This window comes from Plecotus auritus (genome assembly GCF_963455305.1).
Source record: "Plecotus auritus genome assembly, chromosome: 9".
Lineage (NCBI taxonomy): Eukaryota > Metazoa > Chordata > Mammalia > Chiroptera > Vespertilionidae > Plecotus > Plecotus auritus.
Genome location: NC_137783.1, coordinates 92,275,557 through 92,292,379, shown reverse-complemented (window position 1 = coordinate 92,292,379; position 16,823 = coordinate 92,275,557). Strand labels below are relative to the sequence as shown.

Here is a 16,823-nt window from a genome sequence, read left to right as displayed (position 1 = left end):
ATATAAATGATCTTGTTAAGAAAATAGGCCACAAAGGAAAAGAAGTAGAATAATATAGGCTTGGGATATTTAGCATGGCAAAGATTTTGTATATTTTTTACTATGAAAGAAAAAATCAATATACAGAAAATAACAGAAATCTGGAGGAGATTCAAGTAGAAGGGGAACATACAGAATGGGACAAAATAATTGCAAATCAAATATCTGATAAGGGGTCAATATCCAAATAGAGATATTTGCTCACCCACACTTATCAAAGCCTTATTCAGAATAGCCAACAGGTGGAAGCAACCCAAATGTCCATCAATAGATGAATGAATAAAGAAAATGTAGTATATACATAAAATGAAATATTATTAAGCCTTTAAAAAGAAGAAAATGCTGTCACATGCTAAGAAAGGGATGATTCTTGAGGACACTATGCTAAATGAAGTAAGCCATTTCACAATAAGATAAATATCGCATGACTTTACTCATATGAGATCTAAAGTATTCAAACTCATAGAAACAAAGTAGAATGGATTGTTGCTGGAGGCTGGGAGAAAGGGGAAATTGGGAGTTGGTCTTCAGTGGGTGTAAAGTTTCTATTTTGCAAGATGAAAAAGTTCTAGAGAGCTGTTACACAACAATATAAATATATTTAACACTTAAACTATTAGTTATATAAAAAAAGATAATTTCAAATGTTTGTGATTCTCAAAATGTCCTAAATGGCCTCATAGACTAATTTTACAAGTAAATGTTATAAACAGATTTATAAAATATTTAAAAAGATAATTGTTTAAACAAAAATATTCATTTTTATAGAGTTTATAACATATCTAAAAGTAAAATTTATGCCAATAATGATATAGGATATATATATATATATATATATATGTGTGTGTGTGTGTGTGTGTGTGTGTATACATACATATATATATATATATACATATATATATATATATATATATAATGGCTGGGAGGAGAGAAATGGAAGTTCCTAAAACTGTACCTGAAGTGGTATAATATCTCTTGAAGGTAGCCTGTGAAAAGTTAAAGATGTATACTATAAACACTAAAGCAACCACTAAAATAATACACAAAGAAGGTAATCTTCATGATAAAAACACTCAACAAACTAGGAATAGAGGGGAACTTCCTTAACCCAATTAAGGGCATCTATAAAACTCAAAACTAACATCCTAACTTAGTGGCAAATGTTTTCTCTGAGATCAAGAACAAGACAAAGTTGTCGACTCTCACCACTTCTATTAAACATTGTACTGGAAATTCTAGCCAGTGCAATTAGGTAAGAAAATAAAAGGCATGGAAAAGAAGTAAAAGCACATCTCTTCGTAGATAATATAATCTTATATATAGAAAATCATAAGGAATCCATTGAAAAAAACTACTAAAAGTAATAAATGCATTCAGCAATGCTTCAGGATACAAGATCAATGTACAAAAATCAATTGTCTTTCTAAACATTACCAGTGAGCAAACTGAAAATTAAATTAAGAAAACTTATTTATAATGCCATCAAAAAGAATAAAAAAATTTGGAATAAAATTAACACAAGAAATGCAAAACCTTTGTTCTGAGGACGACAAACATGATGAAAGCAATGAAAGAAGCACTAAATGTTGTTACTGAGCACCAAAGTTGGAGGCTTCTCACTTTTTGATTTTAAAATGTACTAGAAAACTATGTTAACTGTGACATTCTGGTATTAGCATTAAGGATAGACATATAGATCAATGGAATAGAATGGAGAGCCCAGAAATAAATCTTGCCATTTACGGACCATTGACTTTTGACAAGGGTATCAAGACAATTCCATGGAGAAAAAAAAATAGCCTTTTCAATAAATGGTGCTGGGAAGACTGGATATCCTCATGCAAAAGAATGAAGTTGGACACCTACATCACACTATAATGTTAATACAAAAGTTAATTCAAAATGGTCAGAGACCTAAATACATGGTGGGCAAAAGTAGGTTTACAGTGGTGAGTATGTGAAACAGTCTATTCTTGTATTATTATTTTTTAACTAGAGGCACGTTCACAAAATTTGTGCACTGGTAGAGTCCCTAGCAGCTGTTGGCTGCCAGCTGCCAGCCGGGGCTTCCCTCCCTTCTCCGGGCTGGCCCCGCCCCCTGGTCGAACTCCCAGACAACCTCCCTGTCGAGGGGACAATTTGCATGCTATGCTTTTATTATGTAGGATTATTGTATTATTTTTTTTAAATATATTTTATTGATTTTTTACAGAGAGAAAGGGAGAGGGATAGGGAGTTAGAAACATTGATGAGAGAGAAACATCGATCAGCCGCCTCCTGCACACCCCTTATTGGGGATGTGCCCGCAACCAAGGTACATGCCTTTGACTGGAATCGAACCTGGGACCCTTGAGTCTGCAGGCCGATGCTCCATTCACTGAGCCAAACCGGTTAGGGCTATTGTATTATTTTCCATACAAACAAGTGTAAATCTAATTTTGCCCCACCTTGTGTAAGAATCAAAACTATAGAACTCTTAGAAAAGAGCATAGGGAAAACATCTTCATGATATTGAATTTATCAATAATTTATTCAATATGACACCAAAAGTATGGGTATCAAATGAAAAAATACATAAGTAAGGACTACATCAAAATTAAAATGTTTTAAGGACTCTATCAACAAAGGGAAAAGACAACCAATGGAATGGGAGAAAATATTTAAGACCACCTATAATAATAAAAGCATAATATGCTAATTAGACTGGACAGCCGAAAGACTTGGACATCATTCTGAACATCCTTCCAGACAAAGCTGCGGTGGTGGGGGCCAAGGTAGAGGTGGTTAAGGGCAATCAGGCAGGCAGGCAGAGGCAGTTAGGGGCCATCAGGCAGGCAGGCAAGTGGTTAAGGGTAATCAGGCAGGCAGGGGATTGATTAGGGGTGAGCAGGCAGGCAGGCGAGTGGTTAGGGGCAATGAGGCAGGCATGCAGAGTGGTTAGGGGCGATGAGGTAGGCAGGCAAGTGGTTAGGGGTGAGCAGGCAGGCAAGTGGTTAGGGGCTATCAGGCAGGCAGGCAGAGTGGTTAGGGGTGATTATGCAGGCAGGCAGGCCAGCAGTTAGGAGCCTGTGGTCCCGGATTGCGAGAGTGTGCAGGCCAGGCTGAGGGACCCCCCCCCCTCCATGCACGGATTTTGTGCACTGGGCCTCTAATATTTATCATAAGAGATTAATATTCAAAATATATAAAGAACTCCTACAACTCAACAACAAAGAATACAATTCAAAATGGGTAAAATACTTGAATAGATATTTCTCCAAGAAAAATGTACAACTAGCCTATAAGCACATGAAAAGATGCTCAACATCACTAGGCATTAATGGAATGCAAATAAAAACAAAGAGATACCACTTCACCCTAATTAGGATAGCTAGGCATTATGAAAGGAGAGAGAGAAAGAGCGAGTGAGAGAAGAGAGAGAACACATGTTGGCAAGGAGTTAGAGAAATTGGAATCCTTGTGCATTGCTGGTGGGAATGTAAAATTGTACAGCGACTTGAAGAAGTTTGATGGTTCTTCAAAAAGTTAAACATAGAATTATCATATCATCCAGCAATTCAATTTCTATGTACATACTCAAAAGAATTGAAAGCAGGGGCTCATACAGACAATCTGTAACTAATGTTCATTGCAGCATTATTGGAAATTGGCAAAAGGTGGAAATGTTTAATCCGAATGTCCACCAACAGATGAACAGATAGACAAAATGTGGTATATACATACAATGGAATATTATTCATCCTTAAAAAGAATGCAGTTTTGACACATGCTAAGCATGGATTAACTTTAAAAACATATGCTATGCCCAGCTGGTTTCGCTTAGTAGATCGAGTGTTCGTCTGAGGACTCAAGGGTCCCAGGTTTGATTCCGGTCAAGGGCCCATGCCCAGGTTGTGGGCTCGGTGCCCAGTGGGGGGACGTGCAGGAGGCAGCCAATCAATGATTCCCTCTCATCATTGATGTTTCTCTCTCTTCCTCTCCTTCCTCTCTGAAATCAATAAAAATATATTTTAAAAAACATATGCTAAGTGAAACAAGATAAATACCAAAGTATACTGTATGAGTCCACTTATAAGAGGTATCTAAAGTAGTCAAATTTATAGAGACAGGAAGCAGACTAGAGGTTACCAGGGGCTGGGAGAGGAAGAAATTAGGAATTTGGGTTTAATGGGTACAGAGTTTCTGTTTGGGACAATGAAAAAGCTCTGGAAATACTAGTAGATAGTGATGATGGCTATACAACATTGTGAGTGTATTTAATGCCATTGAGTTTATACTTTAAATGGTTAAAATAGTAAGTTTTATGTTATCTATATCTTATCACAATAATAATAAAGCAGTTAGACCTCCAGGTCCCTCATTCTGAGCAACTGGATGGATGACTCCACCCCAGATGATGACTGGAGATAATTCTCTAGAGGAAGTCAAATGGGCTCTCCAGACTGGAAGGTATAAAGCGCAATTGGGGGCAGGACCACCACATTGAAACAGGATAATTTCATACTCAGTCTTCGGTTCTCTTCTACCACTCACTTCCCAGGGTGCTGGCACCAGAATGAAGATACCCTCCAGGAGGGAGACTAAAGGTATTACCTCATGGAGAATCAGAGCAGTTCAAGAGTTTGATCTTAAAATAGACATCAGGGGTTCCCCAACTAACCAGACCAGACAGATCAACCATCAGTGAAACTTCCAGTCAATAAGCTCCACCTGTATGCACAGATTCATATTCTGCACTATTAGGTAGGGCAAGATGGTAAAGGATCGCCTGGAGAAGAAGGCTACTAAGACAGAAACCAAAACAAACAGGAATAGGTAACTTGGAGGCAGCAATTATACAGGGGAAAAGATTGGAAATTAAGTATGTTATTAATATCAGAGATATAAAGAAAGCCAATATGTTATATAAAAAAGAATTATCAGAGCCCTGGCTGGTTTGGCTCAGTGGATAGAGCATCAGCCTGTGGACTGAAGGGTCTCGGGTTTGATTCCGGTCAAGGGCATGTGCCCAGGTTGCAGGCTCGATCCCCAATAGGGGGCATGCAGGAGGCAGCCAATCAATGATTCTCTCATCATTGATGTTTCTATCTCTTTCTCCCTCTTCCTTCCTCTCTGAACTCAATAAAAAAATATTTTTTAAAAAAGGAATCAGAGAGCTCTGAGAAATTAAAAACATGATAGCAGAAATGAAAAACCGAATGTTTAGAAAATAATGAGGAAATCTCCCTGAATATAGTGCAAAAATACAAATATAAAATAGGTCAGAAAATTAGAGGACAAATCAGGAGATCTAACATACAAATAACAGGGTTCCAGAGAGAACAGAGAAAACAATGACACTGCAATGAAATGATTTTTTTTAAGTCTCTAAAGTGAAGGACATGAGTTTCTAGGTTGAAATGATCTACTGAATGCCCAGTAAAATGGTTGAAAATTTGACCCATATCAAGGTGTATCATCAAGAAGTTTCAAACCAATGAAGACAGAAGATTCTCCAAGTTTCTAGAAAATAAAAAACAGGTTCTATACAAGAGATAAGGAATAGAATGGCCGCAGAATTCTATGGCAACAGTGGATTCCAGAAGACCATGGTGCAATGACTTTAAAATTCTGAGGAAAAATTATTTCCAATGTAGGGTTCTTTATCCAGCTAGACCTCTATTTTAACAGAAAGTAAAATAAAATCCTGTAAACCTATAAGGATTTGGACATTTTATCTCCCATAGACCAGTTATCAAAGGGCAACTGGAGATATACTCTTCCAAATAAGTGAATAAACCAAGAAAGAGAAAAAGATGGGATTCACAAGTAAGGGATCCAGTGCAGGAGAGGTATGATGGTGAAGAGAAATCCTTAGACAGCAGCTGTGCAACCACAGGTATACAGAGCAACCAACCAGTCCAGATTCTGAAAGAGACTTTCTAGAAAAGATGAAAAGGATAGAATTCCTCATGTGTTTGAACTTATTAAAAGATTTACAGCCCTGGCAGGCGTGGCCTAGTTGGTTGAGCATCCTCCGGTGCATGGCAAGATTGCCGACTTAATTTCTGGTTAGGGCACATGCCCTGGGTTGTGTCTGGATCTCCAGTGCAGGAGACAGTGATGGATGTTATGCTGTCACATTGATGTTTCTCTCTCTCTCCTGCTCCGTTCCTCTCTAAAAATCAATAAACTCTTCTTTAAAAAAAAAAAAGGATTTACACAAGGATGAAGAGTGTGGGAATTAATTAGTGATATGGACATTAAAAATCAAGCAAATTAAAGAACAAGGCAATTAGTAACTCCAGAAAGAAAAAGGATATGACTTGGCATGGTTGTCACTGGAGTTTACATAGTCATGGTCATGTAAAATGCTCCAGCCAAAATTTCAGCTTATCTGTATTAGGAAGGTGAAGGAGCAATAAGTATATGAATAGATGGTGAGCATGAATGATAGCTAAATTCTTGTCTTCCGTATTAGAAAATCAACATATACCTAACATTAAAAATAAAAAGCAGCAAAATGAGCATTTGGTTATATGGTTGTAAATAGTAAGTTATCAACCAAAAGAAGTGAAAGCGGCTGCCTCTGGAGTGAAATGGAGGCAGATGGGGTCCCTTGTATTTAGTTATAAGCCTTGTAGAACTATTTAACTCTGTAAAATAATGCACATTTAGCTTTCATAAAATTAACACAGCATAATTCCCTCTTTTATATGGCTGGAAACACACCCCCCCCACACACACACACACAAAAAAACAAACACCCAAACAAACAAAAGCAATCTCATGCTCCAGATAAAACTCTCGATTTTCCCACTTGCTATCAAATCAAATGTTTCTGAATTTGATTTCCTCACCTGTAAAATTGGTTGTTATATAGATTGAAATGGATTGTGAATACAGAAGTGCTTGGAAACTACAAGAGTTGTCTAATGACAACAACAATGATTAAAAACTTAGAATCCAAAAGTTGGGAATCCTCAACATTCATTTATTCCGTCACGTTCTGTGTGTAGCAGGGAGTGAGACGCCATAAGCATAACCTTACCTTCAACTCACCTGTCCAGTACCTGCCCCCGCTCCTACCTGTTTCAGGTGGCGATCTATTCTTTAGGCTTTAGTGCTAGCTAGACTTTTCTGAATTCGTATTCCCGCTGTGCCACTTCCTTGCTGAATGGCCTCAGACCTTTTCCTTAGCTTTTTCTGAAACTTAGTTTCCCTACTCGGGAATAGTGAAGCCTCTTGCCAAACTGACGTGTGGAGCCAAGGAGAGATTGACGGCAAATCCTTTGCTTTGGTCAGTAATTAAGCGCGGCCCCCTAACTTTAGCGCCTTCTTGGGCGCGCAGGACACCAGGGGCCGGGGAGAAGCCGGCTGAGAGCTGATGGGGGCGGGGACGATCGCAGTCACTATGGCAACCGGAGACGCTTCGCGCTCTCGGCCACCTGCGTTGAAGCTGGGAAGGCCAGCCGCGAAGACGCCCGCCCGCGGCATGAGGGTGGAGGACTCGGAGGTGACGGCGCCCGAGGCGGGCAGCGACCCGGAGCAGCTTGGGCAGCCGGCCGGGCTGGGGTGCAGGGCGCGCGGGGAGCCCAGCGACGGCGACCCCCGGGAATCCCACAAACAATGTGAGTTCCCCTGCAGCCGCGGACCCTGCGCAGAGGGACATGCATTGTGGAGAACCGGTGAGAAGGAAACTGGGGGAAACCAGAGTGAGACTAGCTGAAGCCGGGAAGGTTTGGGAGGGAGGGGGTGGAGCTGCTCTTTTGGCGAAAAGAGAGGTAGTGGCACTGTGGCAGAAAGCACCCAGTCCATTTCCCCAGGTAGCCTCCGACTTAATTGGCTGCGTCATTGGCCTGGAAGGTATGGGGGGGGGGGGGGAATGTATACATAAAACTTATCAAAATATAGAGTCATTAAAATGTTATATATAATATAAATAATAAAATCTATTCACGGAAACATGTAGATCATGTTTGCCAATTCCTTCATTTTACAGACCAGGAACCTGAGGTCTAGCCTAGAGGAAAGGAAGTGACTCTTCTTCCACGGTCACTCAGCCAGTGCTGGAGAAATACTTCAAACACGTGAACTCATCTCTTGGACTTTCGGTCCATAAATTATTACCTAATCCTTTTAGAATGTCACAACTTTAGGCCACTTTTTACCCTGCTGTCTCCTCCCTGCCCTCCCAAACGCACAGAAGGCAGTTCTGGTCCACAGTCATAGCCGATGCTGTAGTTAACTTGAGTCCGCGCCAGGTCGAAGTGCTCATCCATATTGGTCCATGGATTTACAGATGTTTCACAGCCCCTGGCGCCCCACAGGTTTTCAGTAGGTGCTAAGGAATGATGATGGTGAAGATAATAAGCCAGAGAGGTCGGAATCCCAGCGGTTTCCAGCCCTTCTGCAGCGTCTCCTTGTTGGGTCTCTGGAGAGCTGTCTCGGTTCCCGCAGCTACCTCCCAGCTCAGCGGTCCCTGGAGGGAGGGTTGGGCTGAAGAGGCTCAGTCTCCCGCCCCGGGGATCACACACCGTGCTCCCGCAAGACCTCATTAAGAAGCCCCAAAACCTCTGCCTCCTGGTGAAAGGGCCTCTTCCCTCAGCATCAGCTCCAGTATGACTGATTATGATACATTATTTCTCTGCATGCAGAAGCCTTAGAGCAACTTAATTCAGTATCTGAAAGTATTTAGTATATTTAAGTAATTCCTTATTTTGACAAAATTCTTATCTGAGACTTTTCTCATTAAAGATACTAGAATGTAAAAGGGTCTTATTCTTATGGCTGTAGGTGTAAAAGGTAGAATTAACCATTCACTCATCAACTCAACAAATACTGAGTCCTTACTTCATGCCAGGCATTGGGCAAGTTGCAGGGAAGTGAGTAATGAATTGAGGCAGGAGTCTCAACTTTCTGGAGCTCACAGAGTCATTCAGAGTTCCCTCCTCAGCCTCCCTGAAAACCTCCTGTTAGGGCCTCAGCCTAAGTAGAGACAGGCCGTTAACACCCACACAAAGTACTCTGTCAATTTTCAAATGTTTTCAGTCTATTTTTTGGAAAGGTCTGCAGTCTCTCTACAGCTTGAACTCCCTAATCACAGATCTGTTCTCAAATATACACAGATAGAGTATGGTCCAATTCCCATTCAAATGATATCATTTCATCCTTGAATTGTATAAAGGTTAATTTGAGCACCTATCAAATCTTTCATAGACTTCAATGTTACCTTTAAAATAATTTGTAGCCCACACACCATAATGGTTGACTTCTTCCGATGTTCTCCAGTTTACTAAATCACTGAATCCAGTATTCTAGGTATGATCAGATTAGAATAGTCTGGTGGGACTATATCCTCCTTTGATCTGAACACGACACTCCTATTAAATGGATCCAAAATTGCCTTAGCTGTTTTGGCAGACACTTTATACTATTAACACATTTAACAAGTGCAGTCTATGACATCCATAATTCCTAAATACAAGTGGGTATAGTTATCCCCCTATACTGTCCTGTGGATTTTAGCACTTCATTCCGGGTATAGAAGTAGCCCTTTGAGTCCTGAGTTTGCCCTTCACCAAGTTTGTGCCATTCTCACATTTGGTTAGTTTGCTGGCATTTTCTACATCCAAGTGAGCAAATTAGATGGTGATCTCAACAATTACAAGAAGAGCCTCTAGAAGCCCCTGACCTGTCAATCAGCATCTCTGACACGGGCATTGTGTCTCCTACAAATGCACTTTATCAAATGCCTTGCTGAAATGCAGATACGTTGTGGCTACATCTCTCTAATCTAGCTTGGTTAGTAATTTGATTTTGGAAGAATCAGGTGGGCAAGACTTTTAATTTTTTTGATGAGTTTTGTGACTTTTGTAAGTTACTTTTTCACCTATAAAATAGGAATAATTATACCTACCCATAGGGTGACTGTGAGAAAGAGAGATGTAATGTATGTAAGATGCTTAGGACATGTTAGCATTCAATAAATCGTAGCAATTGTTATTAGCTCCTAATAAAAAACAGAACAGTTTAGTCTGGAATAATGTTGCTTTCAGCAGTCCTTAACACAGTAATCACAGCTCTTCATTGTACTCACAATCAATCTGTTGACCAATTCATTCAAAATGTTGGTGAAGATTGACATTAAACTGCTGCTAGTTTTTTATTTTTCTCTCCCTCCCTCTCTCTCTTCTCTCCCTCCCTCCCTCCCTCCCTCCCTCCCTCCCTCCCTTCCTTCCTCCCTTCCTTCCTTCCTTCCTTCCTTCCTTCCTTCCTTCCTTCCTTCCTATTTCTCTTTGGGGTCAGGGAATATTTGCCTATATTAGCTCCTCAAAACTTTAGTGATTTCCTCTATAAATTCTTCTAGCAGCTGGGCTGAAATTTGTCAAGAGACTTGAACTTAGGACAGGTGGTCTCTTCCTCTTTACTAACCTGTTTTAGGCTTTTCTTCCTTCTTAGCTACATTTCTTAAAAGCTTTTCTGCCTAAATTTTAACCAAAAAAAGTTTAAACCGAAGTTAAGCTGGAGTAATGCTGATCCCATCTCTCATTCCTATGACTCCTAGCTTTGGGGAAACAAGAATGAGATGCAGAAAGTATCTCTACTTTGTCCTTGTCTAAGGGTGTGTGGGGTCTTCATGACCAGGCCTGACACAGGGCCACGGCCAGAAGCAGCAGGTCTCTTGCCCCATTTGGGCCAGTCTACACATAAGCCACGTTTATTCACTTGTGTTCTCTATTGGTTATTTTGGAAAAGATGATGCACCTGCCATATCTTTGTGAGTTTAAAGCCAAATATTAAATAGCTAAAGTATTTTATTGTTTAGGTGTTCCCTGGTTCTTTGTGTTGAGCTTTTGAGTACTGAGACTAGAACTACTAGTTCCCTGACATTCACAAGGCTGCATTGGCAGACATGCACATAGAATAGTCTTGAGCTCTATCCAATTTTTTTAAATATATATTTTTATTGCTCTCAGAGAGGAAGGGAGAGGGAGAGAAAGATAGAAACATCAATGATGAGAGAGAATCACTGATCAGCTGCCTCCCGCACACCTCCCACTGGGGATCGAGCCCATACCCAGGCATGTGCCCTTGACCAGAATCAAACCCAGAACCCTTCAGTCCCCAGGCCAATGCTCTATCCACTGAGCCAAACCGGCCAGGGTGAGCTCTATCTAATTGAACAATGCTTGATTCTATTTGAACACACATTTGCTGAACATCTATTATTATGCCAAGCTCTGACTAAATAGACATCCCTCCCTTTAGGTTAGGGTATTTATGGTCTGGTAAGGAAGATATGTTACTAGTTATATAAGTAATTGTATGTAAAGTAAATAAAACCATATATAAATTGCAATAAAATAAATTAAAGAAAGAGGAGCATGCTATGAGGAGAAATAACCAGGAGCATTTTGAGATTGTGGAGTCAGGGAAGGTTTTCCTAAAGAACTGAAGTTTGCCTAGCCAGTGTGGCTCAGTGGTTGAGCATTGACCTATGAACCAGGAGGTCACAGTTCAATTCCTGGTCAGGGCATATGCCAGGGTTGCAGGCTCAATCCCCAGTAGGGAGTGTACAGGAGGTAGCCAATCAATGATTCTCTCTCATCATTGATGCTTCCATCTCTCTCTCCCTGTCCTTTCCTCTCTGAAGTCAATAAAAATATTTTTTTTAAAGAAAAATTTAAGGCTACACCTGAAATTTTAATAGAAGTCCCCTGTGCAAAAATACTAGGACAGTGGTCGGCAAACTTATTAGTCAACAGAGCCAAATATCAACAGTACGATTGAAATTTCTTTTGAGAGCCAAATTTTTTAAACTTAAACTTCTTCTAACGCCACTTCTTCAAAATAGACTCGCCCAGGCCGTGGTATTTTGTGGAAGAGCCACACTCAAGAGGCCAAAGAGTCGCATGTGGCTCGCGAGCCACAGTTTGCCAACCACTGTACTAGGAGAACCACACTTTAGGCAGAGAAAAAAGATGTGGGAATGGGCAAGAGGGCCATGTTACAGCTCAGAGAACAAGAGAGAAAGGCCGGTAGGAGAGATTGGGGAGACAGACAGGATCAGATAGCACAGAGCTGAAAAAATATAGCTAAGGTACTTAGAACAAATAACACGGTTCCCCACTATTGCAGTGATGTCCTATAGGGCCAGGTTAGAGGCCAGGAAAAAGTCATAGGTCCATAAGTGGTTCACTACTACAGTTCAGGTTCAGTCTCTAAAAACGATGATTAAGCCCTGGCCGGTTTGGCTCATTGGATAGAGCGTCGGCCTGCGGACTCAAGGGTCCTGGGTTCGATTTCGGTCAAGGGCATGTACCTTGGTTGCGGGCACATCCCCAGTGTGGGGTGTGCAGGAGGCAGCTGATCGATGTTTCTAACTCCCTCTCCCTTCCTCTCTGTAAAAAATCAATAAAATATATATTTTTTAAAAAATAAAAATTAAAAAAAATAAAATAAAAATGATGATTAAATAGTGCTGAGGCTGTTCTGTTATATATCTGGATTGTAGACTCCATGCACACATCTGAATTATTCGTTGCTATGTCCTTTGCCCCTAGCCAAATGCCTGGCACAAAGTAAGTCTTTAATAGGATTTTATTGAACAAATGAAAGTGTTCTTTTTTTTTTTTTTAATTCTCACCCAAAGATATTTTTCCATTAATTTTCAGAGAGAGGGAAAGACAGAGAGAAATATTGATGTCAGAGAAACATCGATTGGTTGCCTCCTGCACGTGCCCTGACCAGGGCCCTGGCCGGGGAGGAACTGCAACTGAGGTACTAGTATATGCCCTTGACCCGAATTGAACCCAGGACCCTTCAGTCTGCAGGCCAATGCTCTATCCACTGATCCAAACCAGCTAGGGCTGAAAGTGTTCTTGAAGCTAATGAAGAAAACTCCATGTATTTCTACATAATACCTAAAAGAGGTATCTTAAACTACCCAAAAGTTCAGGAATTATAAAACAATATGAAGTCCCCCCAAAAACAGGAGATCTTCCCAAAACAGAGTCTGCAGGGTTTATCATCTGCATTGGTATAGAAGAATATGTCTTTTTGGAAAGTAATTACCCATATAAGTGTAATGGCTAAAAGACTGGGAAGAATTTATGGTACATAACCAACTTTGTTAATGTCTTTATAGGGAAGAAATTTTTATATTGTGAGCCACACAAGAGAATTAAGGAAGTACTGGAAGAAGAACTCTATATTAAGAGAGATGAATGCCACATTAAAAATCCACCTGCAGGTAATCTCAGTGACAAATGAGTGGACAGTATTTGTGAAATGGATATGAAATTGCCTATTTGATTTCAGAATGATTATTTATTGCAAAATCATGACTATCAAAAGAAAAATGGTTCTTTGAGGAAATTATTGAGCTAATTTTATAAATTATTTGCCTATATCCAAATAAGCTGTTATATTTAGAAGAAAAAATTACTAAGTATCAGTATCTAGATTGCTATCTCAGATTTTTTGAAATTATTTCTATTTAATAACAAGCAGAATTTTTCCCAAGTGCCTGAAAAGCACAATAACATCTTTGATCTTTATCAATATAGGTATGACCAATAACAGTGGTTCCCAACGTTAGATTTCATCACAATTACCTAGGAGGCTATCAAAAGCAGATTGCTGGAAACTGGCTCAGTAGGTCTGGGGTGGGGTTAAAGAATATGCATTTGTATCAAGTTCCCAGGTGAGGATGCTGCAGGTCAAGGGACCCCGCTGTGGAAATCACTGACCCACAAGAATCTAAGTCATTTAAATAAGTCAACTTATCCAAGGATTTATTGCACATACATATAGTGTATGAGTTATATGGCATTGAGAGCTTTCACTGGTGGTTCATTGGAGAAAAGACATGCTCTAGAATCAGAATCCCTCACAGATGTAATTTTGAAGCTGCTAGAGCCCCTCATTTTCACAGTTCTTTCTCAGTGATTACTAGGTGTATACTTCATGCCCTTCAAATCATCAGTTTTTTATAGAAACTCTCTTGGGTACCAGCATTGCTGGGAGAAATAAAAGAATTGAAAACATGACCCTGAGGATTGTTGAACACCCAGCAGGTAAGGCCTGAATTCTCTAAAAATTCCTAAGAGCAGACACTGCAGGCCGCAAGGTGCATAGTTTCAGACTCCTGACACATTTGCCTTCTTTTTCAAAACCAGCCAGAGAGACATCTTTTCAGGTCTTCCTTTTCACTGATTCTTACAGAAGAAGAGACCAGCAAAGTGGGCAATTTTGTTCATGTGGTATCTGGAAGGAGAGTTGCAGTCCAGTTTGAATTCCTGTGAATGTATGGAGAATAACCACTAACCTATTTCCCTGAAACCCAGACTACATACCATTTCCCTGGTGGTTAAACACTGTTTAAGTCTATACTATTATATTTGGGCTTTACTTTCATTTATACACTTATAAATTACTAGAGACCCGGTGCACGGATTTGTGCACTGGTGGGGGTGTGGCCTGCGGGGATCGGCCCCCTGTGGGAGCACCACTCATCCTGGTCATCCGAGCGGCTGTGGACCCGCCCTCTGAGCGGCTGCTCCCGCTGTGGGAGTGCTGCTCATCCCAGTCAGCTGAGTGGCGCTCTCACTGTGGGAGCACACTGACCACCAGGGGGCAGCTCCTGCATTGAGCATCTGCCCCCTGGTGGTCAGTGCATGTCATAGCGACTGGTCAACCGGTCGTTCTGGTCATTCCACCATTCAGTCGCTGGGCTTTTATATATGTAGATGATTTATATACTATTTGGATGTTGTATTAATCTTTTTAAAAATATATGTTTTTATTGATTGCAGAGAGGAAGAAAGAAGGAGAGAGAAATATCAATGATGAGAGAGAATCATTGATCTGCTGCCTCCCGCATGCCCCACACTGGGGATGGAGCCACAACCCAGGCACGTGTCCCCACTAGAATCAAACCATGACCTCCTGGTTCATAGGTCAAAGCTCAACCACTGAGCTATGCTGGCTGGGCAAATGTTGCATTATTCTTGTTGTATATATTTGATTATAAGACAGGCTACGTGAATAGGAAATATCATTTGGCTTATAAAAATTCATTTTTATAGGCAACCTTTTCAAATATGTTCAAATAAAATAGAGAATGCTTGGGCTGCATTTTAATAATATCCACTAGAGGTGGCAGAGAGGTACTATTTTAGCCTAGAAAAATCTTTCAAAGCTAAAAGTAAATTCTTTAAGGTTAAGTTTTAAAGGGACTCTACTTATGGAAAACAAACTGCTATCTCCTCCTCCTCTTCCTCCTCCTCTTTCTCCTCCTCCTTCTTCTTCTTCAGTGGCTGAAAGCCCCATGTCATTGGCCACAAGCTTAGTCTCAGAGTGTCGGCAGCTCTGGGCCAGCCACTGGACCTGCTGGTGCAGGGTTACTGTGACGCAGTTCTTTAAATACATGGTGAAAGACATGGCTTCTCTTCCCGAAAACACAGCTTCTTACCCACAGAATTCTGCATAAAACTTTTAGGGATTGGATGGCTCTTATAGATGTTGAGATTTAGTACACTTGACCTGTGGTCTCCACTTCTTTATTTATCCTTTGTTCCTCTATCCATTCCAATTAGGTTTTTGCTTCCATGAATCCAGGATAACTGTTCTCTTCCAGTTTTCAAATGGCTTTCCTCTTGAAGGTCAAATCCAATGATCTTGAAGATCAGATGCAATCCACAAACTCATCAAACTCAACTTTTCTGTAGCATCTGACAGTTGTTTACTCCTTCCCTGTTAAAACATGTTCTCAAATATCCTCCAGGTCCCCCTGCTCCTATCTCCTGGTTTCGTTCATACCACTTTGGAGAATTTTTGCTCTAAAGTTTGGCGAATTCAATCTTAGGCCCCATTCTCTATCTACACTGACTCCCTGGGTGGTCATATCTAACCATATTGAGCTCCAAGATTGATCTCTCTAGCTTCTGCTTTCCCCTAAAATTCCAAAAGCCTACTTAACTTTCCACTTGGATATCTAATAGGTCTCTCAAACCTAACATGCCCAAACAGAACTCATGTTCTTACTCCAGTTTTTGAAATCCCACTCTTGAACAGGTCCAACCTTCTCAAGAAACGGTACCACCATTCACTCAGTGGATTAGGCCAAAGACCTAGAAGTCAAATCCTCAAACTTCACATCCAGTCCATCACTGATCCTGTTGAATCTACATTTGAAATATAGCTTAAATTTCCCTAACTGCAGCCTTGCCCAAGCCTCCATCATCTCTTGCAGGCTCAGCAGTAACATCCTGTAACAGCTTCTACTGTCGTTTATTCTCTACACAGAAATCAGAGGGACCTCTTACATGTAAATCTTCGCACGTCAACTCCAAGCTCAACACTCCAGTGGCTCCATATTAGTCTTTGTTTATGTTTTAATCTCCTTGTATGGCCAACTCACCTCTCTGAACTCTTCTCCTACTTTCCTAATCCATTTTACTGGCTTTCTTGATATATTGGAGCAGGCCAAACCTACTCCTCCACCCCTCCCCCACCTTTACACTTCACTCTTAGACCATCAAATGTCTTCCTCTCTCTTCATTCAAATTTCACTTCAAATGTCATTTACTCAGAGGCAACCTCTCTACCAAGTTAAAATAGAAACTACCCACCCTCCCAAGTTACTCTCTAAGCCTTTATATTACTTTCTTCTTTCTGCTTTTTTCTATCACTTTCTGAATTATATATTAATTTGTGTACTCCTTTATTGACTCTCCCACTAGAACATAAGCCACCTGAGGACAGATTCTTTATTTTACTTACCACAAAGTCTCACAAAA

General features: G+C 40.5%; 1 protein-coding gene across 3 annotated transcripts in view; it reads left to right on the top strand.

Moving 5' to 3' along the window:
• The window catches only part of ANKRD49 (ankyrin repeat domain 49), a gene marked incomplete at its 5' end in the record, with an annotated part of 46,368 nt that overhangs the window by 17,832 nt on the left and 11,713 nt on the right, over positions 1 to 16,823 (top strand). Inside the window, 2 exons of one of the 3 annotated variants that reach the window (XM_080688632.1) lie at positions 7,514 to 7,706; positions 13,169 to 13,273. The exons of 1 other annotated variant lie outside the window; for it this stretch is intronic. In XM_080688632.1, the coding sequence (XP_080544758.1) occupies positions 7,514 to 7,706; positions 13,169 to 13,273 (298 nt within the window). Of the gene's footprint in view, positions 1 to 7,513; positions 7,707 to 13,168; positions 13,274 to 16,823 lie in introns of those variants that run through there. One more of the 3 variants, XM_080688630.1, reaches the window with a different exon arrangement.